The 27,738-nt window shown below is 43.7% G+C and overlaps 1 protein-coding gene across 4 annotated transcripts in view; it reads right to left on the bottom strand.

The window, feature by feature from the left end:
• The window catches only part of KALRN (kalirin RhoGEF kinase), a 427,958-nt gene extending 402,456 nt beyond the window's left edge, over positions 1-25,502 (bottom strand). For 2 of the 4 annotated variants that reach the window (XM_077935009.1, XM_077935018.1), the window contains exon 1: positions 25,212-25,500. In XM_077935009.1, coding sequence (XP_077791135.1) covers positions 25,212-25,215 — 4 coding nt within the window. In that variant the 5' untranslated portion in view covers positions 25,216-25,500. Of the gene's footprint in view, positions 1-25,211 lie in introns of all 4 variants that reach the window. The other 2 variants (XM_077935013.1, XM_077935010.1) reach the window with 2 other exon arrangements.
• Between the last annotated feature and the right edge of the window lie 2,236 nt (positions 25,503-27,738).

The raw sequence follows: 27,738 nt of genomic DNA, 5'->3' as shown, positions 1-27,738 counted from the left end.
TTCCCTCCTCCATTTGTTGAAATCGAGAATGTAAGCTGCTGGTGAGCAAGGGACTGGCTAATTTTGCTTATGCTACTTTGTAAAGTGCCATGTACATAGATGCTGCTGCTCAATAAATAGTAAGTGCCTGAGCGATAAATTAGAGGTAATTAAGAATGTAGGAATAATCTTGCTGGAACAGACCAAAGGCTCATCTAGCGCAGCTTTTTGCTCCAACCAGACGACTATTGGAAGACCACAAGCAGTACATGTGTGCAACAGCACTCTCCCTAATAAATAAATAGACTTCCCCAATAAATGCTCCCCTTCTCTTAATTAGCATATTCTGAATTCTCATAAAAGCTCTCCCCCACTACATTTGCCTTATGAGAACAAGATTTACAGTCAGAAGCTATAAGCTTATTTTCATAATAAATTTTAGGATTTCAGGTGCCACAAGACTGTTAGTTTTCCAACTTCCAGTCGTTGCTTGTTTTGCCATGTCTTCCTGTGTCACCTCCGATGTGAACAACATCCTAATTCTAGTCTCTGTCATGTTCCTGGCCTGCTTAACATAGCTAGCTCCATACACTGTGCCCAGTCTCCCGAGCTCTCCAGTCAAGCCTGCTCCAGGTGCCAGGAGAACTGAGCTTTGGTGAGTGAATGCAAGGGGCAGGGCCTTCCCAATTATGGCAGCAACATTGTGGAATGCCCTCCCCAGGGAAGTCCACCTCGCTACATCTTTGTGTACTTTTCATCACTTTGTCAAGATGTGGTTCTTCTAGGGAGCACCTTGAAGGACAATGGCAATTATAAGATTTTCCTTCTGCAGCAGTGATAGAAAATGGCAAATCAGCCCGACTTTTTATTATTGCTTTTAAAAAATGAGTTTTGTTGCATTTTTGTATTATGAACTTGCATTTATTATTTTATTGCAAGTCACTTTGAGTTCTTACAGGAAAAGAAGAAGATTGAAATAGATAGATAAGCAAGAATTCCACAATAACAATCAGCTTTGGTTGATCTTCCTGATTCGGCAGTACAGCCTGAGAGGCTATGCTGCACTGACATTTGCCTGGTTATACTCCAGGAATATTTGAGGCTGCCGGTGGGCTCCAGTCATTGCAAAATCTGCCCCTGAGCACAAAGGCCTCACTTCAGAGCCATGGTTTATTGGTAGAGCACATGCTTTGAATGCAGATGATCCCATATTCAATTCCTGACATTTCTAATTTAAATAAAAGGATCGGCTAGTAGGTGACAGGAAAGACCTTTACTTGGACCACTGTCAATCAGAGTGGCCCATCCTAGACAGACAAATGATAGTCTGATCTGGTATGACAGCATATTTACTGATCCTAAACATTTCTATATAAACAGGTGTGCCTTCAGAAGGAACTTCACTCACCACTTGCAGAGGGAGCAAACAGAGCAAAGAAAGACACTGTGAACTGTAAAGGTGCCGTCCAGGAAAGGCATAATAGGCAGCATCCTTCACCACATTTCAAGCAACATGCTTTTATTCATTTGAAACACATGCATTTCCTGTTATGATTAAGTATAAATAAAAAATTAAAAACCTTAAACAATGATCTTAAAATTAAGGTGCCACTCAATGTTCATGGGTGAACATTTTTTTGCACAGCAGGAGACTTTGGCAAGAACAATAAAAAGGTCCCCAAATTTCGTGCCTGACAGACGCCTCCCAAAATTTTGCCTTATTGGCATCAGTTCATCCACATTGTTCACTACCTGTTTCAATTCTTTCTTTTTTTTAGGTGTCTTCCCCCTGACCCCAGCTTTATTATTCCCCAAAATGCAATCCAGCCAATCACAGAAAATGATGTGAATGTGATGACATCATAAGGCCAAACAGCTACTGAGATTTAGCGCTGTGACGACATCATTGACGGCAAATGTAACCAATTCAGGGAGGTCAATGCTTTGTGCCTCTCTCAATCTGGATTGGCAGGGAGGATAAGAAGTGCAGTTGCTATGACAGCTGCTACTTCCTCCTCCTAAGTAAGATGGGCACAACTACACAACCCTTTTCACAGCTACTGCTTAATACTGAATATATTAAACTTGGCCTTTCCCTTTTACCCCTCCTGCTGCATTCTGTTTTCTCCCTTCTTATGGCACCACCTGGAAGGATAGATAAATGTCGTTTACTGGACCAACATCTCAATAACCTTCACAACACTGCTCTTCAAATGAAAAAAGGAGTGGTTTAAGAGGCAATAAATCTGGTTGCGCTGGGTATATGAGAATGTCACACATGTGCTTGTAAAGGACTGCTGGGTATTGCTGCAGACCATGATGTGGTGATCTACTTCCCCATACATGGAAGATACTGGGGAAGTTAGCTCACTGCCCAGTCCAGACCTCTTGAACTGCTGCAGCTGTGAAGAGGGCAGAGGATGGAGGCAGAGCTGGACCAAGGAGAACGCAGGGAAGGAGAAAAGGCAGCTGGAAGGCATCCTATTAAGTCGTGGGTTGACATAGCAGCCGGCACAGCAATTTCTTCAAGTAGCTCTTTATTCTGGTAAGCTGGAATAGAACTGACAGTGAACAGCTCAGCCGGCCTGTATTTATAGGCAGCCGGCTGTCACATTGTAACCACAACAGCCCAGAGTTCCCGCCTAAAATAACTGCCGCGGACCTGAGTGAAAACTATCTACAGACCTGAGTGAAAACTATATACAGTATCCCCCTGTTGGCCCAGGGTGAAACTACACTACATAACACCCCTCCCCACCGAGATAAGGCGTTAGTTACAATCTTAATGGTTTCCTTATATACAGCACTACGCGTAATGGTTCAATTAGGCACAAAAGCATATCGGTTACATTTCCCATACTTAGACCAACAGTGATACCTGTCCAACAACATAGTCCTTTAAATGAGTTGGGCGCTTGGAAACTCTGCCAGACCGCCGGGGACTGGTAGCCAAGTCCGGAGGGCCACACAGTTCTCGCTGAGGCTGTGGTGCGACCCTAGGTGGCGTTGGAACCAACTCCCCTGGATCCGCTGCTGTGAGTGGAGCCTCCGCAAGTGGAGTGGTCTGAGTCTGTTCTGAGACGGCTTGGTTCGGCTCCACGCTGGCAGTTTGCGAGGGAGGTGTAGGTGGGGCCTCGCCATCTGTACGTGTCTCTTCTGGAGCCGCAAGCGCAGTTGGGGGCACCTCGGTAGTGTCCAAGTCCCCAACCCTGCGCCTAAGTTGGTCTATGTGCCGTCGCCACAAGCGCCCGTCTTCGAGTGCCACCTGGTACGAGCGAGGTCCAGTGACTCCCACTACTGTGGCTGGCACCCAAGGGATGTCCCCCACATAGTTCCGGGCAAAGACCTGGTTTCCTGGGACAAATGACCGTGGTGCGTTGGCACAGCCTGGGGGTTCAGCCACGGCAAAGTCTGGGTGTAGCCGGTCGAGCGGTGACCTGAGGCGGCGGCCCATAAGCAGTTCCGCAGGACTCCTCCCTGTGGCCGCATGAGGGGTGATGTGTTGCGCGAACAAGTATTCGGCGACCCGCTCATGCCAGTCTCCCCGGTCCAGGCGCGCCAGTGCCTCTTTTGTCGAACGCACCATTCTTTCCGCTTGCCCGTTGCCGGATGGATGAAAGGGTGCCGTTAGGGCATGGCGGATGCCCAGTCCCAAAAGATACCGCTCAAACGTGCCTGATGTGAACTGCGGTCCGTTGTCAGAGACAAGGACATCAGGACACCCATGCGTTGCAAACAGGCCTCGCAGCACCCGGATGACAGCTTCGGTAGTGGTGGAGGGCATCAGGGCGACCTCCAGCCATTTGGAATAGGCGTCCACCACTACCATAAAGGTCCGGCCGTGAAAGGGGCCAGCCAGATCGATGTGCACCCTCGACCAGGGTGTCTTTGGCGTCTCCCAGGTGTATCCCTTAGCTGCCGGTGGTGCAGGCCTCGACTCCTGGCACGCTTGACAGGCGGACACCCAGGCAGTGATGGCATCGTCCATATTAGGCCACCAGACGTAACACCGAGCCAACGCCTTCATTTTGACAATTCCCGGGTGGCCAACGTGCAGAGCCTCCAGGACGCGCTGACGGAGTCCCTGGGGAATCACGACGCGGTCTCCCCACAGCAGACAGCCGCGATGAGCTGAGAGTTCATGTTGTCTGGTTGCGAAGGGCTGGAACTCCGATGCAAAGGGCCCTTGTGGCCACCCCCTCCACACCCAGTTGAGCACCCGGCTGATGGTGCGATCCTGGGCAGATGCGGAGGCCACAGTGGCAGCCGACACAGGCGCTGCCGGAAGATCCTCAATCAGAAGGAGCGATGAAGCTGGAGCCGGGTCTTCCACAAATGCTGGAAGAGGGCAACGGCTGAGGGCGTCGGCATGGCCCATCGATTTCCCCGGGCGGTGGATGAGCCGGTAGTGGTAGGCAGCCAGGAAAACAGTCCATCGCAGCATGCGTGGTGAGAGGACCGGTGGAGTTGGACGATCACCGGCGAGGAGGCCCAGGAGTGGCTTGTGGTCAGTGATGAGGTCAAAAGTCCTGCCATAGAGGTATTCATGGAACCTCTTCACTCCAGCCACAAGTGCCAATGCCTCCTTGTCGAGCTGGCTGTAATTCCGTTCCGTCGGAGATAGTGTCCTGGAAAAGTAGGCGAGCGGTGCTTCTCTTCCATCTGGAAAACGGTGACTAAGGACAGCCCCGATGCCAAAAGGTGAGGCGTCGCAGGCAAGGACCAGCGGCCTGGATTCACTGTACTGTACCAGCACACTGTCCGAAGAAAGGAGAGCCTTGACCGCGTTGAAGGCGGCCGTCTCCCGATGACCCCAGGCCCAAGGCGTCTTAGTGCTAAGGAGTCGGTGAAGAGGCTCAGCCACTGTGGCTTTGTGGGGCAGGAACATGTTATAAAAGTTCAGCAGCCCCAGGAACGCCTGCAACTCCGTTTTGTTCTTTGGAGTGGGAGCCTGCTGGATAGCGCGGATCTTGGATGTGGTTGGATGAAGACCGGAGGCATCGATAAGATAGCCCAGGAACTCTACCTGTGGAACGGCGATCTGGCACTTCTCCCTTTTTACCTTGAGCCCGGCCTCCTGGAACCTGGTCAGCACGGCACGGAGGCGCTCGAACAGCTGCTGGTGTGAGTCTGCAGACACCAAGACGTCATCAAAATATGGTACCACGCCCGGAAGCCCTTGCAGGAGACGCTCCATAAGGCCTTGGAAGATGCCAGGAGCCACACTCACCCCGAACTGCAACCGGCGGCAACGGAATGCCCCCCGGTGGGTGACGATCGTCTGGGCTTCAGCAGTGGCATCATCGACTGGCAGTTGTTGATAGGCTTGGGCAAGGTCCAGCTTAGCGAAGACCTTACCCTCACCCAGGGAATGCAGCAGGTGTTGGACAACAGGAACCGGATAAGCGTGCTGCTGAAGTGCCTTGTTGATCGTGCACTTGTAGTCAGCGCAGATTCTCACCGACCCATCTGGCTTGACAGGCGTGACGATGGGGGTTTCCCACTTTGCGTGGTCAACCGGCTCCAAAACTCCTTGGGCGATCAGTTTGTCCAGTTGTTCGTCCACCTTAGCCTTGAGAGCAAAGGGAACCCGGCGTGGCTTTAGCTTGATGGGGGCGACTTGTGGATCCAGGCTAAAGGAGATGGGCGTACCTGTATATTGGCCCAAGGTGCCGTCAAAAACCTCGGCAAAGTCTTTGACCAGACCCTCAGTCTCTGCGTTAGAGATGCAGTTGATGCCAGTGACTTCCAGGCCGAGGGCATCAAACCAGTCTAGCCCTAGGAGGCTTGGCCGCTGACCTTCGACCACCACCAACCGGAGCAGGCCCGAAAAATCCTTGAAGGCGATCCGGAACCGGCCAACGCCTACCACGGGAACGTCGTTTCCCTGGTAGTCTCTCAGGTGTACGCGGTGAGAGTCGAGTTGCCTTTTGGACACTCTGGGTACCAGTCTTTTGATGGTGCTCCATGACACGATGGACAGGGCAGACCCGGTGTCGATCTCCATGTCACATGGAGCTCCTTCAATGAGCACCGTGACGTTCAGCTTGCGTCTCGTAGGCGAGTCGGTTTGGCCAATCGTGGTTCCAGACGGGCAGCGGCAGTTGGTGAGAGCGAAACAACTTTCCTTGGCAGACTGGAGTGAAGACTTGGACTTGCGAGTCGATGAAGGGGGGGTGTCAGACGGAGCCGATCGGCAGACCTTAGCGATGTGGCCCCTTCTGGAACACCTCCTACAGATGGCGTCTCTGAATCGACACTTGGCACGGGAATGGTTGCCTCCGCAGCCAGCACATTCCGGTTGGCCCTTGGACTTCTGTTGGAACTTCCTGCGCTCCCGCTTTGTCTGGTGCACATCATCGTCTTCACTGGAGGATGCCTCCTCACTGCTGGCCTCTTCTTGATGCACCGGAACGGGCTCCCTAGCAAGACGCAGGCTGCTGGACTTGCGGATCTCCTGAGCGGAGCGTTCAGCAGCTTCTGAGGCCACAGCCTCCTCAATGGCTTTCTGTAGCGTGAGGTCTGGCTTGGCTAGGAGACGCCGTTGCAGATGGATGTCCCGGACCCCGCAGACGATTCGATCCATCAGGGCATCGTCTAAGTCTCGGAACTCACAGTGCATTGCAGCCTGTCGCAGGGCGGTGGTGTAGTTGTTGATTGACTTCCCCTCTGCCTGGTTCCTGTGGTAGAACGCATGGCGGGCAGCAATCTTGGACGGCTTTGGTGCGTAGTGGTTGCGGAGCTTCTCTTGGATCGTGTCCCATGGTGATGCCTGGACTGCTTCAGGCGCAACCAACGCTCGGGCCGTCTCAAACACCTCAGGCCCACAGAGGCTGAGGAATAGGCCCCGCTTCCGATCCTGTGATACTGCTGTCAGTTCGTTGGCTTGGAGGTAGCAGTCGAACCGAGCGAGGTAGGAGTCCCATGATTCAGAGGCTGGCGCAAACGGCGGTAGAGGCACAAGTGAAGCCATGATTCCGATGCCGGCGTGAAGGGCGATGGATGGAACACAGTGCTCTAGCCAGAACAGTCAGCTCTGAACTGGTTCTGCCCAGTGATTTCGCTCAGTGATTTCGCTCTGTGATTCAGCTCAGTGATTCAGCTCAGTTCAGAGGCTGGCCGCATCTGGCTGTGCTCTGATGTCCATCCATCCCATCCTCGTCGCCAGTATTAAGTCGTGGGTTGACATAGCAGCCGGCACAGCAATTTCTTCAAGTAGCTCTTTATTCTGGTAAGCTGGAATAGAACTGACAGTGAACAGCTCAGCCGGCCTGTATTTATAGGCAGCCGGCTGTCACATTGTAACCACAACAGCCCAGAGTTCCCGCCTAAAATAACTGCCGCGGACCTGAGTGAAAACTATCTACAGACCTGAGTGAAAACTATATACAGTATCCCCCTGTTGGCCCAGGGTGAAACTACACTACATAACACATCCCATGAGAGATGAAAGTGGAGCGGTAAACCCCAGTGGGTGGTATCAGGAACAAACTATCACAGACTGGGGTGACCAGAGTGTCCAAGGAGAAAGGAAATTAGAGAAGAGGTCAAGTGGAGAACACTATTCCTAGCTATTTCATTACTTCATTATTTATTTATTATTTCATAAAATTTATACACCATTTGACTGCAAAAAACAACAACCTCAAAGCAGTTTAAAAATTGATTAAAAAAATAAAATCAAGAAAAATTTGCAAGCATACTTTAAAACATACAAATATCATGATCTTAAAATAGATTAAAATTACCTCAACTTACTAAGCATTTGGGGAGGCTTGTCTAAACAAGAATGTTTTTGTTTTCTTTTCAAAAAAATTATTAGTTTTCTCTTATAACACATAGGCAAAAACACGAAAGAAAAACATTACATTTGACACAACATAAAAACTTAACAACAATAAAAACACACAAAATAAAAGAAGAATTTTTTCTTCTTATTCCCTGGTGTATTTACATTGCTAAAAGACTTCCTCGACACCCTCCAATCTGGATTACATCCTATTACGTATTTAGCAGTTCCCAATTTCATATTTATATCATCAGTATCTTCTTTCATTGACTGTGTCGACCACAGCAAACTATGGCAAGTTCTTAAAGAAATGGGAGTGCCTTATCACCTCATCTGTCTCCTGAGAAATCTCTATGTGGGACAAGAAGCTACAGTTAGAACTGGATATGGAACAACTGATTGGTTCAAAATTAGGAAAGGAGTACGACAAGGCTGTATATTGTCCCCCTGCTTATTTAACTTATATGCAGAATTCATCATGCGAAAGGCTGGGCTGGATGAATCCCAAGCCGGAATTAAGATCGCCGGAAGAAATATCAACAACCTCAGATATGCAGATGACACAACCTTGATGGCAGAAAGTGAGGAGGAATTAAAGAACCTTTTAATGAGGGTGAAAGAGGAGAGCGCAAAATATGGTCTGAAGCTCAACATCAAAAAAACGAAGATCATGGCCACTGGTCCCATCACCTCCTGGCAAATAGAAGGGGAAGAAATGGAGGCAGTGAGAGATTTTATTTTCTTGGGCTCCGTGATCACTGCAGATGGTGACAGCAGTCACGAAATTAAAAGACACCTGCTCCTTGGGAGAAAGGCGATGGCAAATCTAGACAACATCTTAAAAAGTAGAGACATCACCTTACCAACAAAGGTCTGTATAGTTAAAGCCATGGTTTTCCCAGTAGTGATGTATGGAAGTGAGAGCTGGACCATAAAGAAGGCTGATCGCCGAAGAATTGATGCTTTTGAATTATGGTGCTGGAGGAGACTCTTGAGAGTCCCATGGACTGCAAGAAGATCAAACGCATCCATTCTTAAGGAAATCAGCCCTGAGTGCTCACTGGAAGGACAGATCGTGAAGTTGAGGCTCCAATACTTTGGCCACCTCATGAGAACAGAAGACTCCCTGGAAAAGACCCTGATGTTGGGAAAGATGGAGGGCACAAGGAGAAGGGGACGACAGAGGATGAGATGGTTGGATAGTGTTCTCGAAGCTGCAAACATGAGCCTGACCAAACTGCGGGAGGTGGTGGAAGACAGGAGTGCCTGGCGTGCTCTGGTCCATGGGGTCACAAAGAGTCAGACACGACTAAACGACTAAACAACAACAACATCTAATAAACAATGTTTTTAACAGAAAGCTGATGAGGGCTGTCTGAGGCAAAGGACAAGATGGTACTCCCCCTCCCCATTCCATGTCCAGAAGTTGTTCAGCTAGGGTTGTCATTTATCTGGCTGAATGTCCGGGAAAATCCGGATTTATGGCAGTTCATGCCGGCAGTGCTGCTTTTGGCACCTTCCCCCACCCTCATAAAAAAGCTCAACAACTTTTCTGTCTGGATTTTCACTGTTTCAAATATGGCAACCCTAGCTGGGCATCAATAGCATCCTCCTGAGAGCAGCAGTCTCTCTTTAGGGGCCACATCACAAACTACATGGCCTTCACGGTTCTGTCCTCCAACAGTTCTCCATCATTTCTACTCTCTTCTCTGCCCTGAAGCTGTGCAGACGGTATTGTAGGAACACAGCACACAATTTATAATACAGGCAAACATTATATGCTGGACATATTTATATATCTGGAATTGAAGGAACAAATTTGATGCAAAGTAAACTTTTCAAGATTGCTTTTTTCTCTTGCTTTGTATTGAAATATAAAACAAGGTTTGCATTGCACTGTGAAAGACTGCTGGTTCCCAAGTGCAGTAAGAACTACCGCTAACTGAATCTGACGATGCTTACTGGAAATCAATGTGAACCTGTCTTTTAAATTTGGATATTCCACAGTACTGATGAGATTCAAAATTATTCATTCCTTTATTTATTTTTAATCCCTGGGTAGCTTTGGTCTATAGAACTGGCTGTGTTGGAAGGAGTATGCAAGAGTCTCTAGCACACTTTTCAAGCTGGTCATCTCCCCTCTCTGTATATTGCCATTTCAGAGAATCATAGAGCAGTTGATGGTAACAACCTGCCCCCATTGTTCACTTTATCTGCCTAACCTGGGTTGCCAAGGGCTCACTCCACCCATCCAACACAAGGGACACAAAGGCCAGTTCAAAGTGAGACTGCCCTGGCACTCAATTCTTTCACTGCACTGACCTGGATCACATGACATGGTAAGTTAAACTATGGCTTAGTGAGACCATGCAAATGTGCATGCCTCCAGTGAGGAACTTAGATACTTGGTTCTTCCCTGGTCCTTTTTTACTGTTGCAAGGCTAGTTCTTGGCTACATACTATGGTTAGTGGGGAGAGAGCTTAGCCCCAAGGCCTAGTTGGGATTGCACACTATGCCAAACCTTGACTTAGATCTACAAAGCTCTATAGTAAAAATGACTAGGGAGGAGAAAAGTGGCTGAGAGCTCTTCTCCCAGATCCCACATGTTTGAGCAGTCTTGCTAAGCTATACCATGCTGGGCAAACCAGTTCACTGTGACTAGAGCTTTTGGCAAGAAACGGGCACTGAATGCTCAGCATTACCAAAGAACACAACCCGTTAACATAATAGCAGCTAGCCTTTTCTTCTGATTATAAGTTAACTTTCATTGAAGAACCTTAGAATAGATCCGGTCAATGTTCCATCTAGTCCAGCATCCTATTCTCCCACTGGCCAACCAGATGCCTATGGGGAACCTGAAAGCACTGAGCTATAACGAGAACTATAAGCTGTCTTCTGCATAACAAAAACAATGCCCTACTTTCAATGTCACAAAGGTTCTAGGTGGAATTCAACATTGTGCTCTTCTGACTGTTCCATCTGCATAAGCATTCTTACTTGATAGACAGAACAATTCCTCCTCTCCCCCCCCCCCACTGGTTCTAGGGATTCTCCTGACCCCCTCAAAGCCAAATTCAGGGACACAGGGGTTGTGTAGTGGGGAGAGAAGAGGGAAAGCCTTGTTCTGCAAGTGAAAGTCCTGAGAAGGCAATACCAGAAACACACTTACTGAGCAGGAAGATGGTATATACATGGAGTGTCAAGTGTATTATTGTCAGTTTTTCCTCTTATTAGTCATGTGCCCTCTCACAGGACAATTAGTGTTCTATTTCCACACATGGAAGTTATTACCCTGAAATTATAGCAGTTACTACCTCCAGTGAAACTGTATGGCTTCAAACCATGTGAGCGTGCTTAGCAGTACAAACCATTTTAAAGTTTAGTGTCACTGCTGCTAATTAATTTATTATTGTTATCATCATCATCATCTTGCCCTTCACCCTAAAGTCTCAGGGTGCATGGCAACAATTAAAACACAATGTTAAGAACAGTTTTAAACAACTTATAATCACAAAAGTAAGGTGGGTACAGCTCAAGTGTCAAAAGCCAGGGTCATGTAGTAATAGCGGTCATGCAAACAGTTACGATGAATTAATGATACCAGAAGCCAGAGCTGGCTCTATTATTAGGCAGAGTGAAGCAATTGCCTCAGATGGCAGATCCTGAGGAGCAGCACGCCTCCTGCGTCAAATAAGCTAGCCTACTCTGCACTTCCTAAGGTAGTCTGCTGCCCTCAGATACAGTGGAATATATTGTCCCATTAGCAGTGTCAGAGTAAGATTCAACTGCCAGTCCAGGTGGATTGTGGATGTTGAATTTGGCAGAAGGACCATCTTGTCCTTCACCTTAGGCAGCAAAATGTATGGTACTGGCCCTACTAGAAGAATTCTGTCATAACCACTGTCAAAAGACAACTGGGCCATACTATTGCAAACTACCTCAGGACAAACATGAAAACACGTTAACAATTTGGAAAAGGATTTTCATCTCCATTAATACCAGCACAGAAAATGGCTTTATTTCATACTGACAGCAACAACTTGAATGTAGTCACTTGTCACTCTAAAAGCACAAATAGGGTTCAGTAGGGACAGCAGTTTTGCTGTTGTTCACAAATGAGCACTTAAATTATTGAAAGATTCTTTTGTAGCAATCACTTATTTTTCTGTAATTACTATAATAAATGTTTGCATTTATGCTGCAGAGCAAAATACAAAGTCATAAAATTAATAAACAGAGGTATGTATAATCTATCTATCTCCTTCATGGGCTGGTGCTTTTAACTATTCTAGGGCAAGGGTTTCAAGTATATTTCACTTTGGGTATATCAGTCAAAAAAGCTAAAATGCAGCACTTAGGATGGCTCTCAGTGACAGCTTTTAACATGAAGTATCAATAAAAAAAGACCATAAATATATATGAAAAGGTCAAAAAGAATAGGCCTTGTTTTCTTGCAGCATCAGCAATCCTCCACAAGTAAATTCACTAAAATCCCCATATTATCTACTTCTGGAGTAGTTCTATTGTCTTCAGTGGAAAACCTCCAAGACATGCAGTTTTTATTCCACAGTTTCATTGCCTTTACAATCGCCTAACTGGTAGCCACACCATAAAAACAATGACTTTTTTCATAACAGTACATAGTCCTGATGAATTATCAATACCTTTCTATGGAAACAATTGCGAAGGCCTTGGTTTAAGCAGCACATACCGTATTTTTTCGTCTATAAGACGCCCCCATGTATAAGACGCCCCCTATTTTGGGGGACTCAGATTTAAGAAAATGGGGGGAGATGGCCCAGACTATAAGACACCCCCTAATTTTTGACATTATTTTTTAGGGGGGGAAACGTAGTCTTAGACATGGAAAAATACCATAATTACCAAGAACACTATGCTTGCCAGGTTTTATATATCACATAATTTATTTAATAAGCTACATTTGCAAAGTAAATTAAGACATCAGCATGCAAGAAATGAAGAGATCGGGCAATTCTGAGAGGTATTGGATGGCTATGACCTATCAAACACAGAAGAATTTGGTTCTGAGCAAATAAAAACAATAGGATTATACTGAAAAGCTACAGTCCTATGCACACTTGGTAGTAAATCCCACTAAATTCAGCACAATTTGTTTCTGTAAATAACCCTTCCACAGTTCTGCCAAGCTAGATTATGAGAAGAACTGAATAGAGCAGTACCAGATAGGTCCTTGAGGGTGAGAGGCAACATGTAAGACCTAACTAGTAAACAATAACAATAAGTCTTTAAAAGCACTACCAGTGTTGCAAAGTCTTTAAGTAATCATGAGCTGGACTCTGCTAGCTTTGTGAAACAAGGGAAGATGCCTTCCTTCACATCTTGCTTTTTAGAAGGAATCTTGGCAATGCAGGACACAAGGCCTCCTCACCTAAGGGAGGCATCTTGGCAAGCTTTTGGGCACAGTTTCATGATATCCCTAGCAGAGATGCAGATTGCAGTTTAAGGGCCAAGGGGGGAAAAGCCATTCTGGATGGTGAGGGATTCCCTTCAAATATGAGAATTGGGAAATGAAGCCTACATTCTGCAATAACCTACTTTGATGTCATGCCAGCACTATGCAAAAGCCTTTTTTTAATTTTCTCAGGCATGTTAATTTGTGTGTTTTTACTGTTGATACTTGGGTTTTAGCCTGTTCTCTTACTTGCTGTTTGATTTTATCGTTGTTGTTTTATAAAGCTTTTATTATTGTTTATTTGTGTGTGTTTTTTATATTTTACTGGAAGCTGTAAGATTGTTTTTGAAGGATGACGTATAAATACTTTAAAATAAATAAACAGATGAATGCTTTAGATTTATTGGAGAAATAACAAGGTGATTACATAATATCAAATTTCTCTAGGAAGCTAGTAATAAATATGGTGTAAGTAAGGGCAGATGCCATGTTGGACCAAGAAAGCAAAACACATGAAAGAGATGAGAGACTTCTAGAAACTTGGTCAAAGTTCAGCATTTGTCCATCATGCTTCCACTGCATGTCAGTGAGCATGGAATCAAAGGCAGTCATCCGAGTAAATAGCACCCCTTCCAAGTTTACTCCACATCTCCTCAGAACCCTTTGACCTTTTTCTGTAACTGCTCACATCCATTTTCATTCAGTTTTGTCCTGCAATGGACAGACGTTTGCTGTTCATGCATAGCTACTGTACTGATGCCTATACATATGTGGTTAAACCAATATCATTTCAGGTTCTGCCATTTTAAAATAAATGCATAAATTAAAAAAACTCTCAGTATCTTTGTGGATGCTCTTGTATATACCGTATATCGGCACCTGAACACCATTTATCCTTCCTTGTTTTATGGATTACCATATAGAAACTGTATGATTTTTATTGTTTCATTTATACTGTGTCCTGCCTTAGGTGCACAATGTGATAAAAAACGATTAACAAAATCTATAGATAAGTAAACTGAGCGCCTTCCTGAAATGCCGCTATTGTGCAAACTGGAGCATTTCAGGAATGCAGTGGCACAGCACAGTGCCACTGCCACTTACCTGGGTGGTACCAGGCAGGGCAGGATAGTAGTGAGGTCAGGGCTTCGCAGGCACACTGGTGCAGTGCTAGAGGGCTTCACACAGCCCCAAACTCAGCTTGCCCTGCCTCACCCCCACAATAGCCACATAAGTGGCAGTGACACAGCACTGCCCCACTACCTCAGCAACACCTGGTGCCATGACACACCCCATTATTTCAAAAGCAGAAAAACCACAGTGTGTTGATGAAACATGTATACAGATTGATTTACAGAGGAGCTGTGGGGGAAAAGAAGAACCTCTCAGACCATGCCTAGAAATAATGGGACAAATGGAAGCAATCATGGGACAAAGGGGAGTGCGGGTGAGCCCTTAGTCAGAAGACTGGGTAGTGTATTTGCTCCAGGTTTTGCACAGTGCCACGCACAACTGACTGCCAACCTCACCCACTTTCTCCAAGAGAAGTAGCATACTACTAAAAATATGCAACCAAGATAGGGTAGGCTTAAAAAGGTAAATGGACCCCTGACCATTAGGTCCAGTCGTGACCGACTCTGGGGTTGCGGTGCTCATCTCGCTTTATTGGCCAAGGGGCCCGGTGTACAGCTTCCGGGTCATGTGGCCAGCATGACTAAGCTGCTTCTGGCGAACCAGAGCAGCGCACGGAAACGCTGTTTACGTTCCCGCCGGAGTGGTACCTATTTATCTAGTTGCACTTTGATGTGCTTTCAAACTGGTAGGTTGGCAGGAGCAGGGACCGAGCAACGGGAGCTCACCCCATCGCGGGGATTCAAACCGCTGACCTTCTGATCGGCAAGCCCTAGGCTCTGTGATTTAACCCACAGCACCACCCGTGTCCCTTATAAAAATATTACCTGCACATAAAACTGGTAGGTTGGCAGGAGCAGGGACCAAGCAATGGTAGCTCACCCCGTCACGGGGATTCGAACCGCCGACCTTCTCATCGGCAAGTCCTAGGCTCTGTGGTTTAACCCACAGCGCCACCCGCATCCCAGGGTAGGATTATCCCACCCTAAATGCAAAATGGGGCTTTGATAAAGTACAGCTAGATTTTTATTTTACATGTGTTGTTCATTGAGTGACATTTATATGGAGCTTCTGTAAAATGCTTTTTCTATTAAGCTGTAAAATGTAAATTTGGACCTCAACTGTACAGAACAGAAAGTCTCAGAAAATGGTATAACAACTTCTTTCATTCTGCTTAGTTTCGATGAAGGTAGGATTGATTGACAATCTTTATTACTCAACAGCAGTTGTTCAGTGACCTAAGGGAAATAAGCCTGAGCTCAGTTCCAAGTAGACAACTGTCCAAATTACAGTATAGCATAATCACAGTTAAACCTTTTTTGACAAGTCCCACCAGTGGGGCCAAGAGCCTATAAAGCAGAATAACATGCTATGCTTTGAACTGATATTCTTAGGTCAAGTTTATTTACTTTCTTTTCGCACTAATATTCCACCATTCTCCAAGGAGTTTAAATCCTCATACAACAGCAACTTCACAACAACCCTGTGTGGTAGGTTGAACCAAGTTGTCTCTCTTCTGAGCAGGGATTTGAACAAGGGTCCACAGGTTTGCATAAAGTGTAAGCCAATTCATGTCAAATGTTCTTGAGAAAGTCTTCCAATACTGGAGTGCTTTCTGGAGCAGAAAGTCCTTGAACTAAATGTATAGGAGTGTAAAGGTAAGATAACTCCCTTTAAGTTCTTCTAAATCAATTTCATGCCAAAGAGAACCAATATATCATGAGATCCTTGGAAGCAACAGGCAGAAATTGTACCCACTTTTCTCCATTTTCAGAGTTTCATTCTACCTTGGCTGAAGTATCCAGAGATGAGCCGGGCACAAAGGTTCCACTAAGGACATCTTTGTGTTCAATCAATGCGAACCAACTATGCAGCAAGATGGTAGATAGAGTGGGCAGGCTGGTTCTTTGCCTTCACACTCTGTCCCGACTATAATATTGCTGATTACTGTTAATATTACTGAAGCATAAAGGGCATGCGTTGAGCAGTACTTCAAGCACAATTTCAGAAAGAAGAACGTTCCCTTTCATGCAAGGGTGGGGGACCCCTGCATCTGGAACAGGATAGGCAGAGGTGCCATGGCAGAAAATTGATACATAAGTCAAGTTATTTGTCACTGTCAACCTGTGTTATTTGTGCCAATTCCCATTCACTGGAAATATCACCATTGATGCTCAACAATGTGTTCATCTGCACACAGGGAAGATACCATGTATATTTGAAATGTGAATTTCTTCCTTTGAATTGCTGGCTGGCAATGCAAAGGATCTTTCTCTTCAAATGAGCTGCTCCTTCAAAGGAAAAATGTTCCTCTGCATCATCTGATGTCATTGTGACATCAGGTGATTGACAGTGCGGGCAGCTAGCTACAAACACAATTGAGGATTATACTTTATGCATCTGATGAAGTGAATTCAAACCCAGAAAATCTTATGCCATAATAAATTTGTAAGCCTTTAAGGTGCCACAAGACCTTTCATGGTTTTTGATCCAGCAAATGACAGTCTTTGACTAAGTCCCAATTCAATCAGTGGGACTTAGGTTACTCACAAGCGACAGAAATCCCATTGATTTCAACGGGACTTAATCAAGATTACAAATGCAAGGCTCATATCAATGCAGTTATGAGCATGTTTTCTTAGAACTAAATCTTATTCTCTTTGCCATGGCTTACACACTAGCAGGGCTGGCCCAATACATTTTGTTGCTTGAGGCAGAACACGGAATGACACCTCCACACACACATCAAGGTACATAGTACTAAAGGCTGGTCAAGTTATTTTGACACCTCAGCCAATACATCCTCAAAGCATCTCTCCCTGCATGGAAAAATACAATTTGCTGTCCTTTCATGACATCTAACATCTTTCTGCTGCCTGGGGTGACCACATCACTCTGTCTAATGATAGGGCTCTTCCTGCTCACAGGTAGCAGTATGCAGAATTCCATTACTTTCCTTTCCAAGTAGTTGTGCATGGGATGGCAACACAAGAACAAGCTTTTCCTGCAGTGGCTCCCCATTTCTGGAAAGTTTTCCTCAAGGAGGTTCACCTGGCACCTAAAGATATATAATGAAGGCGCCAGGAGAAAACATTCCTCTTCAACCAGGCCTTTGGCTGATTAGTATTCTATAGGCTTTCAAATGTGTTTGTGGGAGGGGGGGTGTTGTTTTGTTGTTTTGGTTTTAACTATTTATTTGTGCTTTTGCCTTGCACTTTTATCTTGTGAACCGCCTTGAGATCTTGTGATGAAGGGCGGTATACAAATCGAATTATTTATAATAATAATCCAAAACATGCCTGTGAGAGAGTAAGTCCAACTAAATTCAGTGGTGCTTACTTCTGAGTAAATGTGCATGAGGGCAGACTGCATGTCACACAGTCTCTGATTGGCTGGATTGTGTCCTGCATTTATAGGCATGTATGGCAAGAATTCAAAAAAATCCTTCTTAACCACTAAATTGAACAGTGAACACTGTTTTATTACCACATGCATTCACTTGAGTGTGCTTGTAGGACATTAATTTCACACATGGCTGGGCATAAATACAAACCTGGTTTCCAATTCACCCTTACAAAAGATGTGTCAATTAAAAAAAGAAAGAAAAAGTTTCAGTCTTGAGTAAGAGGGCAAAAAACCTCAGTTTGCAGATATACTGAACGAACTGCATCAAGTCTATCAATTGTGTAATTAATCGGTTTTAAAAGATACACAATAATCAGGAAAATAACATGTATCTTAGGGTGGACATGTGAAAGCAACCTAAAGAAATCTTAGAGATTAGTGGCCTAAAAGTGATAGAGATGCTGCCTTTCTAAGAAGGCAATGGCTACTTCAAGACTACTGCTATTTTGTGGGTGGAGTTCAATTCTCTGCTGGTAAATTCAAGTTAGGTTATTAAAGTGGATTTGGTGCTCTTGCAAAACATACTTCTGCTTCTTCTTCTTTGAAATGGCTTTTGTGACAAGGGAAATGATGAGGAAATGCACTGACAAGTGTGGGATAGCAACTGTTTGAAGCAATGTCACATAACTTTCCTACAATAAAGCAGGATGAATGCTCAATAAACATCCAACATTGTATAAATTCCCAATAAACTTTGGGGATTGTAGCCTATTAATTTTTACTACAGTAGACCCATTGTAATAAATGGATCTAAGTTAGTTGTGTTTATTAATTCCAATAGACTTACTCTAAGTATGACTAACACTGGATAAAACCCTGTGCAAACAAATCAGGACAAATCCTCAGTAAACAGGTCATCCAGGAGTGACTTATGTGGTTAGTTAGTTTCGAAAACCCAGCACATCTTCAGATTTGCTGAAGTACAGATGGTAAGATTTTGCCATTGCTCCCCTCCGAAAATGCTTTGTCTGATGCATTTAAGATAGCTGCATTAAGAATGACCTGAAAACTTGTAAAATTCATTGTCAACAATGTGGTTTCACTAAACCAGAACAGTGCAACACTTATTTGTTTTGCTATTTGAAAATCCACAGCAGATACTGTCTGACACCTACAGGCTACCCAGTGTGGGCAAAATAAACTTAGGCAGAGTGGAAATGTTCCCAGAAATCAACATTCTCAGTCAATTGTAATTCTTACAGTGGTGACTAGCACACTGATATGTCACTGTTCCAGACACCTGCAAGCTAGACTACAATAATGATTTAAATACTAATTAAAGCTGCTCTAAACATACTACTAGAGTCAGCACAAGAGAAAGAACGATAACTATACAAAATTTGCAATGGTAGATTCAAGTCTCCAAGATAAAGGTACTGCTTCAATTACATCTACCTTGTTTTGCTGCCATAGTTGCAGCTAACATCCTTAAGGAAGCTATTTGAAAGTGCCCTCAAAAGAGGATGTCCATTATTAGTTAGATTTCCCTCTTACACACACACAATTTTTCCATTTCCGTCAAATTTCCACAGACCTCCTCTTCCAAACAACCACCTGCTTAGCTGCTACATATCTCTGCATCCTTACTCTAAAAAGAAACTTGGGCAACAATTAAAATTAGAAAGTTTTAAAAAATACAAGTCTTTAATATTCTGGACATTACATGCTAGGGATTTGTCTCTTTAACAACATGCCCGCTACAGAGAGAAAACCAGAGGGGAAAATCTAGAAGGTGATAGGACTTTGCTGAATGACTAGATTATCCTTTTGTAACCTTGTACTAGTCTCAATTGACAAGTCCAGAAAAATCTAATACAGTGGTACCTCGGGTTAAGTACTTAATTCGTTCCGGAGGTCTGTTGTTAACCTGAAACTGTTCTTAACCTGAAGCACCACTTTAGCTAATGGGGCCTCCTGCTGCCACTGCGCCGCCGGAGCCCGATTTCTGTTCTTATCCTGAAGCAAAGTTTTTAACCTGAAGCACTATTTCTGGGTTAGCAGAGTCTGTAACCTGAAGCGTATGTAACCTGAAGTGTATGTAACCTGAGGTACCACTGTACTGTATAAGGAAAATAAATATGGGTCAGGTGTATTGTAACAGTTTAAATTACAGGTCAGTGTAGGTGGAACAGATTAAAATGTTCCATGGAGCCTAAATTAAGGCTGATTCTAGATAGGGGCTTAATTTGTTACTAAAATATCACAAATGGATCATTAACACTTATTAAAAATTATTGGATTTCTTCAGAAAGAGTAAATCCATATTAAATGGGGCAAAAAATTAGGCTGGGATTTTGATGCCGATGACATCATGTGGACACTACAAAAATGTTCACATAAAAAACACCTTCTGGAGCCTGCTCCCCCCAGATGTTTTTTGCTTCCCACTATAAACCATAGTTGTCCCCAAAATAAGACCAGAAAGCAATGCTATACAGTATAGGGCTGAGCTGAAATAGGACATAGTTTGCAAGCATTTTGCAGCTCCCCTCAAACACCCTGTGTCTTCGGTGAAGATGGGGAGGAGGGATTTAAAAGGACGTGGAATCATAGAAGCATTCTTATAACCAACACTTCCTGCCTTGCCATGCTGCAATGAAACCATCATAGCCGGAAAGACAAGCGTAACTGTGTTGCCAAGACAACTGGGGACAATACTCTGCGTCTTACTGCACTGCTATGCTACCCTATGGTGGTTCCACAGTAGCACAGATATACAGGGAGCGTCACTCCAGTTCCTTAGCAACAAGGATACACCCCTTCACAGCAGTCTGAGCTTGACTGGCCTCAGTGACATCACCACATAACCAAATCTCACTGGTTATGGACTGCTGTTATGTCACTGCATTCTGTAAATGAGTCCTGACTGGTTGACAGAACACCTGGGGAAGAAACAGTAGCAGAGCAGGACGCTTAGAAGGTTTCAGACAATAGAAAGTCCTCTCCTTTGGGGGTGAAATTTCATCAAAGTCTTGGTACTACAAAAGTGTAGAACAGTTTAAGGGGAAAAAATTATGAGCAAATAATATTTTAACCATGAATTCAAATAAATGAAAATGAATGCCACATTCTGATTCTAACTTTTGGAGCAATGAGTGAAGTAAGTCTTATGTAAACATACAAAGGAGTGGATTGAAAGAGATTTCATTTTAGAACTAATTCAGTAAGAGGAAGGAACAGCTACTATTTGAAAATACAGCACTAGCAAATTGGGACAAACTCCCTAAAGTATAGAACAAGCCACCTTGAGCTTTGAAGGGGCAATAGGTGCAGAGTAGAATCTATTAACATGCTTCTGCAGTAGAAATTGGCTAGAAATTGTTAGATGAAGGGGAGGGTGAATACATTTGTCACCACATTGCTTGCTCCATTCTAACTTTTTATTATCAATTTCCACAGAAGGTCAGCCTGGTGCCTATAGTAGAAAATCGCATAAATTTATTGGCCTAATGCCAATGGAGTTAATGTTGCTAAGCTTATAATTTATTTTCAAAATCCAAACCGACAATGCAAAAAAAATGCATGTTAAGCCGGCAGGAATCTTTGCAAATAATCACTGTGCATTAGTTATATATGGAATTTTACATGGGGCCAGTGCCTGGGGAACTATCAGCAGACGCTTTAGATCTAGTGATGGCTCATTCTTATACAAGATGTGTAGAAGAGAGAATATCAACAGCTGCAGCTCGTCTCATCCCTACATTGCAAGCCCCCCCCCCCTTCTAAAAGTCTTTATCCTGCCTTTCTCTCCCAACAATGGTGTCTCTCCTCAAGGCAGGGATATAAAAGTACAAAAGCCGTATCTACTTTTATATAAGCCTATGTTCCTCACCAGAAGGCCCTTGTGGTGGTGGCAAGCTACACATTGTGAGCTCAAATTATTAGTGAAATGGATGAGGGGAAAATGCTGCTGCCCCACCAAAAAAAAAATAGTGTCTCCAGTCAGACCACTTGCCCCCACATTTTCCTTTTGGAGGAAGCCCGGCAAACAACCTAATGAAATGGGCAAGAACAGGTAGAATTTATATAGCAAGGAAGGGAAAAAAGGGAAAAAAGAGAACTATGTCCAACACAAATAGAAGGGGGTGGACTTCAGTAAGTGATCCACAGATTAAGCAATTGGAGTCTCTCAGCACTGCCTCTTGCTACTCAAGCCCTGTGGTGGGATGCAGCTCAATCTATGCTACTCGAAGTCTGTGGACCTGTTTCAATCACATGTAGCCAATGCAGTGTCCTTCATGTTGGACTACAACTCCCATTAGCCTCCAGTCAATAAAGCCAATTGGCCGGAGATGATAGGAGTTGTAGTTTACAATACCTTGAGGGCATCACATTGGCTGCCTTTGGTTTTGAGAATACTGAGTTAGACAGCCTGTCTCATTTTAAGATCACTTCCTATGTTCTCACACTAGGCCTTTATGCAGATGTATAGAGTGAATTGTAAAATTCATGGCAGATCCCACAATCCACTCTGGAGTTTTGGTACAACATAAATCCAGATTCTATAACCCTCTCCAGTGACTTGATGGAAACTTTTCAGGGAGCGAGATGAATTAATGAGTGCTATTCATTCCCATTATCAATCCTTATGCCTCCTTTTAAACATAATTTTATTTTTTAAAAAAGCTTTATTCAGTAACGCAAGGGTGCTTTTTTTGTTTACTTGTACAACAGCAAATAACCACTTCTAAAATCAGCAGTCTGTAGTTACTGCGCCTTTTCTAAAGGCTAGGATATATAAAGGAGGTGATTATATAAATAGGACCAATATAGGTTGCTGAAGAAGGGTGCAAGTTTTGCTGATTTTACAAAGCTTTCAGTTTCAAAACACAGCATAATGTCATAAACTTTGTTTTCATTCCACTCTGTCCATGCAAGCAGGTTTTGTAAAACACTAAAGTTTGTAGCCATGAATGTGGGATTCATTTAGTTCAGCCAAAACGTCTTGAACAAATAACTCCTACTCTGGAAATTATTTTTTAACGTGAGTAGCCTATTAAGATTCTACATCCATGCCTAAATACAGGGGACTGCCAGTACTTTTACCACATACGCATCTCTAGATAAGTAATGATGCCTGTTTAAACACTAATAGGAGTACATGGAACTGCTGTTAAGTCTAGACACACCTTTCTGTTTTAACTCAAACATTAAGCTTGCTATCCACTCTCCTAAGAATTACCTTCTGACAGCCTAATCTGGTCCCTCCTCTCAGATCTGGCTATTTGGTTTGGAACTCCTCATTTAGATTATTGCAATGCACTCCACTTAAAAATGAATTGGAAGCATACTGTAGACGGTTAATAAGTACAGCTTTCCTTATCATTGCATCTCCATGCTGGGGGAAAGCAGGACCAGTTGAATTTCTGCCTGTAGGATTAATTTGTTAAATCATTCAAGACAAAAGCAGCCTTCATGATGTAATCAGCTTTGGTCAGGGACTGCTACTTCAGTAATTAGAACCAATTAATTCATTGCTGTGCAAATGAATAACACCTTCCAACAGAATCTAAACAGCACGAGATCTTCACAGGATATACCTAATAACTTGGAATGTGGCTTTTGGCTCCAATGACAACAAATCTGAAAGAAAAGCAGAAATCTGGCTGAACATGACCAGGAACACATGTTCATTGAATAAGAGCTATTCAGCATGAGGACATTATAACTTGATTGCCAAATTAGTAAATGTGAAGCTTCAAGCAAGTTACTAGGGTCCAAAACACCTTTTTGAGCAAAAGAAGAATTTACCTTACTAAATACTCTCAAGCTGTGTGTGTGTGTGTGTGTGTGTGTGTGTGTGTGTGTGTGTGTGTGTAATTTGAATTTGCCATATTCTCTAAAAATATTCTTTCAGTTAGGTTGAGCTGCCAGGCTACAACCAAGTGAAAGCTCATTTACCTCAATGAGATTTACCTTAAAATCTCTTGGTACATTGGGAGACAAGACAGCTGTGGCTTCTCCCACCCCATTCCTTCATCAGTCCTATCATCTCAATCCCTTCACCCGATCTGACTCCAGGTGTGCTTCAAAGGAGGTAGGGGGGAAATGATCTAGGATGGGAACAAGCAGCAGAAGTCATGGCTGCCTTGGGAGATTTAAAGTTTTAAGAACGTTATTCAGGTTTGAATGCAGCAATCTTACAATCAGATGAACAGCCTGTTCAGCACTCGGAAAAAGGGCAACGCCATGAGGCAGAGAACTACAGCTAGTTTATACATCTTTTTATGTAACTTGATTAAATTAGTAAGGCCCAGGTGGATTCTAGGACTAAAACTGCCTGATATGAAACATTACCCATGCAACTTCCAATTTAACACCTGCCTAAGCAATTCTTACCATTATTTGTAGATGCTCATCAGTTTGCTGAGTGTTAATGTACACTAGTAAAAATGATTACTTTGTAAAAGCCAATGCTACTATTTTAAAAATAAAAAGGTTGTTTTGAGTGTGTGTTAATTATCCACTAAAATTATACGAATGGCTGGACAAATTAACAGGTTTGACCACATAACTGAGGGTTATTTCCTTCTTATTTTGACTTACATGGGAGAAAATCCCACAAAGTGCAATGGAGCTTACTTTCAAGTAGACCTGCACAGGACTGCACTGTTAAGAGTCTGGTCACTTTATCACTTATCAACTCACTGCCCAGTGGACAAAGGGGCTGTAGCTCAATAAGAGACTATCTGCTTTGCTAGCAGAAGGTCCTGCATTCAATCCCTGGCAATTCCTCCAATTAAAAAAATAACTAGGTGGCAGGTGATGTGACAGACTTCCGCCACCCACAGTAGACAAAACTGGGCTAGTGATGAACAAATAATCAGATCTGGTAGCATATAAAACAGCTTATGTTTCTATGTAACAGGCCCTCAGAAACTATCCCTCAGGCTCATTTTTTTTAAAGCTAGGATATTCTGTTTAGATTAGGATATTCTGAAAGATGGTCCTTTACAACACATTAAAGCATTTTCTAACACTCATCATAGCTGAAGTTTTAAAGATTCCAAAATGTGCCAGAGAAACAGACTTTAAGAGTCTGTGGCCGTTGGACAGTGAGCTGCTATGAAGATAAGATGCCGAGGTGGAAAAAGAGGTTCCTATATTTTAATCATCAGGCAAAAGGAGAGTATCAGCAGCTGTGGTTCTTCTCACCTCTGCAGGATAAGTGGCACCCATCAAGAATCCAGCTTCTATATAACTATGAAATATATGGCAGTCAAATCCCCTTTGGTATACGGTCACTCTGTTAAACTTTCAAAATGCAGCACAGAGGTTAAACAGGAGAAACTATCTCACAGTGCAATCCTCTCACCATGTCCACTCAGAAGTAAGTCTGATTGAATTCAGTGGGTCTTACTCTCAGGTAAGTGGGGTTACAATTGCAGCCTTAAGGAAGAAGCTACCCACAGGAACTTGGCATGTGGGGCAAAGTCTCCCTCCATTCCCAAATAAAGATCAAGTTGACTTACCCATCCTCTGATATTTTCATCAGCTTCAGTCTTTAAAAATCTCTGCCATTAAAGGTTGGTTCCCTGAACCACATCCACTTTGCAATCATTCCGGGGGTGGGGGGGCACAAAACAACCCAAAATGCCCTTGTAGAAATTCTTTACAGAGGTGGGGAGGGGGAGAGAGAATCTTCTGAGCAGCCAATCAAGCAGCGTTTGCCAAGACTGTACTCCGTACAAAGCACATTCAGCTTTGTATTCAACAATATGCTCTACTAATAGTTAACATAAATCATTAGGGTAACTTTACAACATAAAAGACCAAACCATTTAATCTGGATTGTTCTTTTATATATCCCCCACTTTGCAAGGTTGCCATGCAACTGACTTGTAGCTAAGCAGCAATAAGTAAGTGACGATGCTATTGCTCCCTCTAGTGTAAATATGCATTATTATTTATTAAATTCATAAAAGTCTAGAAGCAATAATTTACCATCCCAGCCAGCAGAAGGAAACCACCATGCATTCCCCAAAGACCAGAAGAATTACTTATAAATAATTGCTGCACATTAACAGGTTTGCCTGCTGTGTTTTTCCTGGTGTTTGGGGTGGCCCCCTCTTTGAGAATGTTTCTCTGTGTAAGTTCACTGACACTTAAACAAGTAGTGCTGACATCCATATAATGGGCCAAGTGCTTTGTAAAAAGGAATCAGATTCTGAGCTAGCACAGATCTGCTGAATTCTGTAACTGGGACATCTTTCACCTTTTCAGCAATTTCCTCCTTTGGCACACAGTGAGTACATGGACTTCTTCACCTTTTATAAGAAGAGGTAGTGGGTGGCAGTTTCATTACACAGTGTGCAAAATAGTTCTTGCTGCACATGTGCGCAATTTAACAACCAGTCCTGTGAACCATCTGCTTCTCTGGCCATGCTATGTGATGCTCTTCCTTCAATGTGCTTCTGAAAGGCATATCTCGGTAACTAGCAAGCAGACAAAAAGTTAGAGCCTAGTGCACTTCCTCTAGAGAAGGGTCTTTTACCGTTCGTGTTAAAGCTATGAATTAGGGACTTGCTAGTTTCACCTTAGCAATGAATGAACTGTCTGTGTGTTGTGCATAGATCTATATTTTATATCAGCCTGACATATTTATATGTTACAGTAAGAGTTGTACTGCTACAGATATAACCTTAGGTGGCATAACCTACATGCATCTATGGGTCAATGAAACTAGCTTGATAGGAATCAAATCAAACAGATAGTTGGACTGTCATTGGATCTGTAAATAAATGTTGTAAAATTTGTCTCTGGTGAACAAATATTACACTTTTTGTTACCTATGGGTGAAAAAGTTGTGTGTGCTGTTTTGTGATAGCATAGGGTATATATCATTCTTCAAGATTAGTCTTCCAAATTGAAACCATGTGTGTTTCTGATTTAAACTGAAATCACTACCTGCCTGGTTGGTTTACTATAAGGAGGTTGGAAACTCTGGCATTTGTGGGCCTTGTACTTTGAGGAACCTCTTTAGAGACAACAGCCAGAGATATATACTTCTATTTATGCAAATCAGCTATAGAGACTCGTCTTAGAGTTGGCCACGCTGGGGAAATCGATTTAAAGCAAGCTATGATAAAATCTTACATTGGAGTTTGTTGAATTAATTGATAGTTGGGTTACTCACGATAGTTCTTTTGGGAGCCATGGGGCCAGGTGGCTACATGGTAAGGAATGGGACTGGAAAAGAAGAAATAACTGTTTGCTTAAGAAGAAAATATAGAAGGGCAAGTCTTTTGCAGCTTATCATGTTGGCACTGAAAACCATGGTGCAGGAAAAAGAACTGGATAGTAGCCTGTAAAACACAGTGAATGAAGCAGTGTATCCTGAAAAGTAATTTATGCAATGCAGGACATTAGCACAGAGAAGGAGTCAGACCACCATGGAATTAAGAAGCAAGTTTGCTTTCAATGCTAAGCACAGGAATGAGATGTTGGAGAACAGTTTTTTCTCCAAGATCAGTTGGCAGAGAAATCTTGTATTGTGCTAGAAGGCAGGAGTTGTGGAAATGCTAGTGTAAGGGTGGCCTCAAAACCTACAGTATTCATCCCAAACTCTACATGGGACCAAGGTTTGATCAACAGCTTCTTATCAAGCACAAGGTGGTTTCCAGAGTGTTGCCTTCCAGAGTGTTGCCCCCTCACTTGTCTGTCCAGAGCTGTTCCCTCACATTTTTCCTTGAGCCTGCTTCTTGAACTCAGGGTAAGGACCAGTTCTGCCCTCATGCTGGGTGACTTACCCTTATACAAAAATCAGACCCAAAAGGGAATTCCTTGTAGACATAGCCTATGAGATTTGCCAGGAATCTCAGAATCCTGCTGTTCCTAGAAGCTCTAACTTCATTACGCCACCTTCTCTAGGGTGATGTCTTCTCTGTACCAGGTGGGGTTGACCAGGAGAGTGGTACTGGTCTCTGCACTATGATAAGGTAGCTAATGCAACACTTCCTCTGCTCTTCACAGGCATCTGATTCAGCCTCTATCCCCAGG

The sequence above is a fragment of the Podarcis muralis genome, chromosome 1 (assembly GCF_964188315.1).
Source record: "Podarcis muralis chromosome 1, rPodMur119.hap1.1, whole genome shotgun sequence".
Taxonomy (NCBI): Eukaryota; Metazoa; Chordata; class Lepidosauria; order Squamata; family Lacertidae; genus Podarcis; species Podarcis muralis.
Note: the sequence above shows the minus strand (reverse complement) of the source record. Positions and strands in the feature narration are given on the sequence as shown.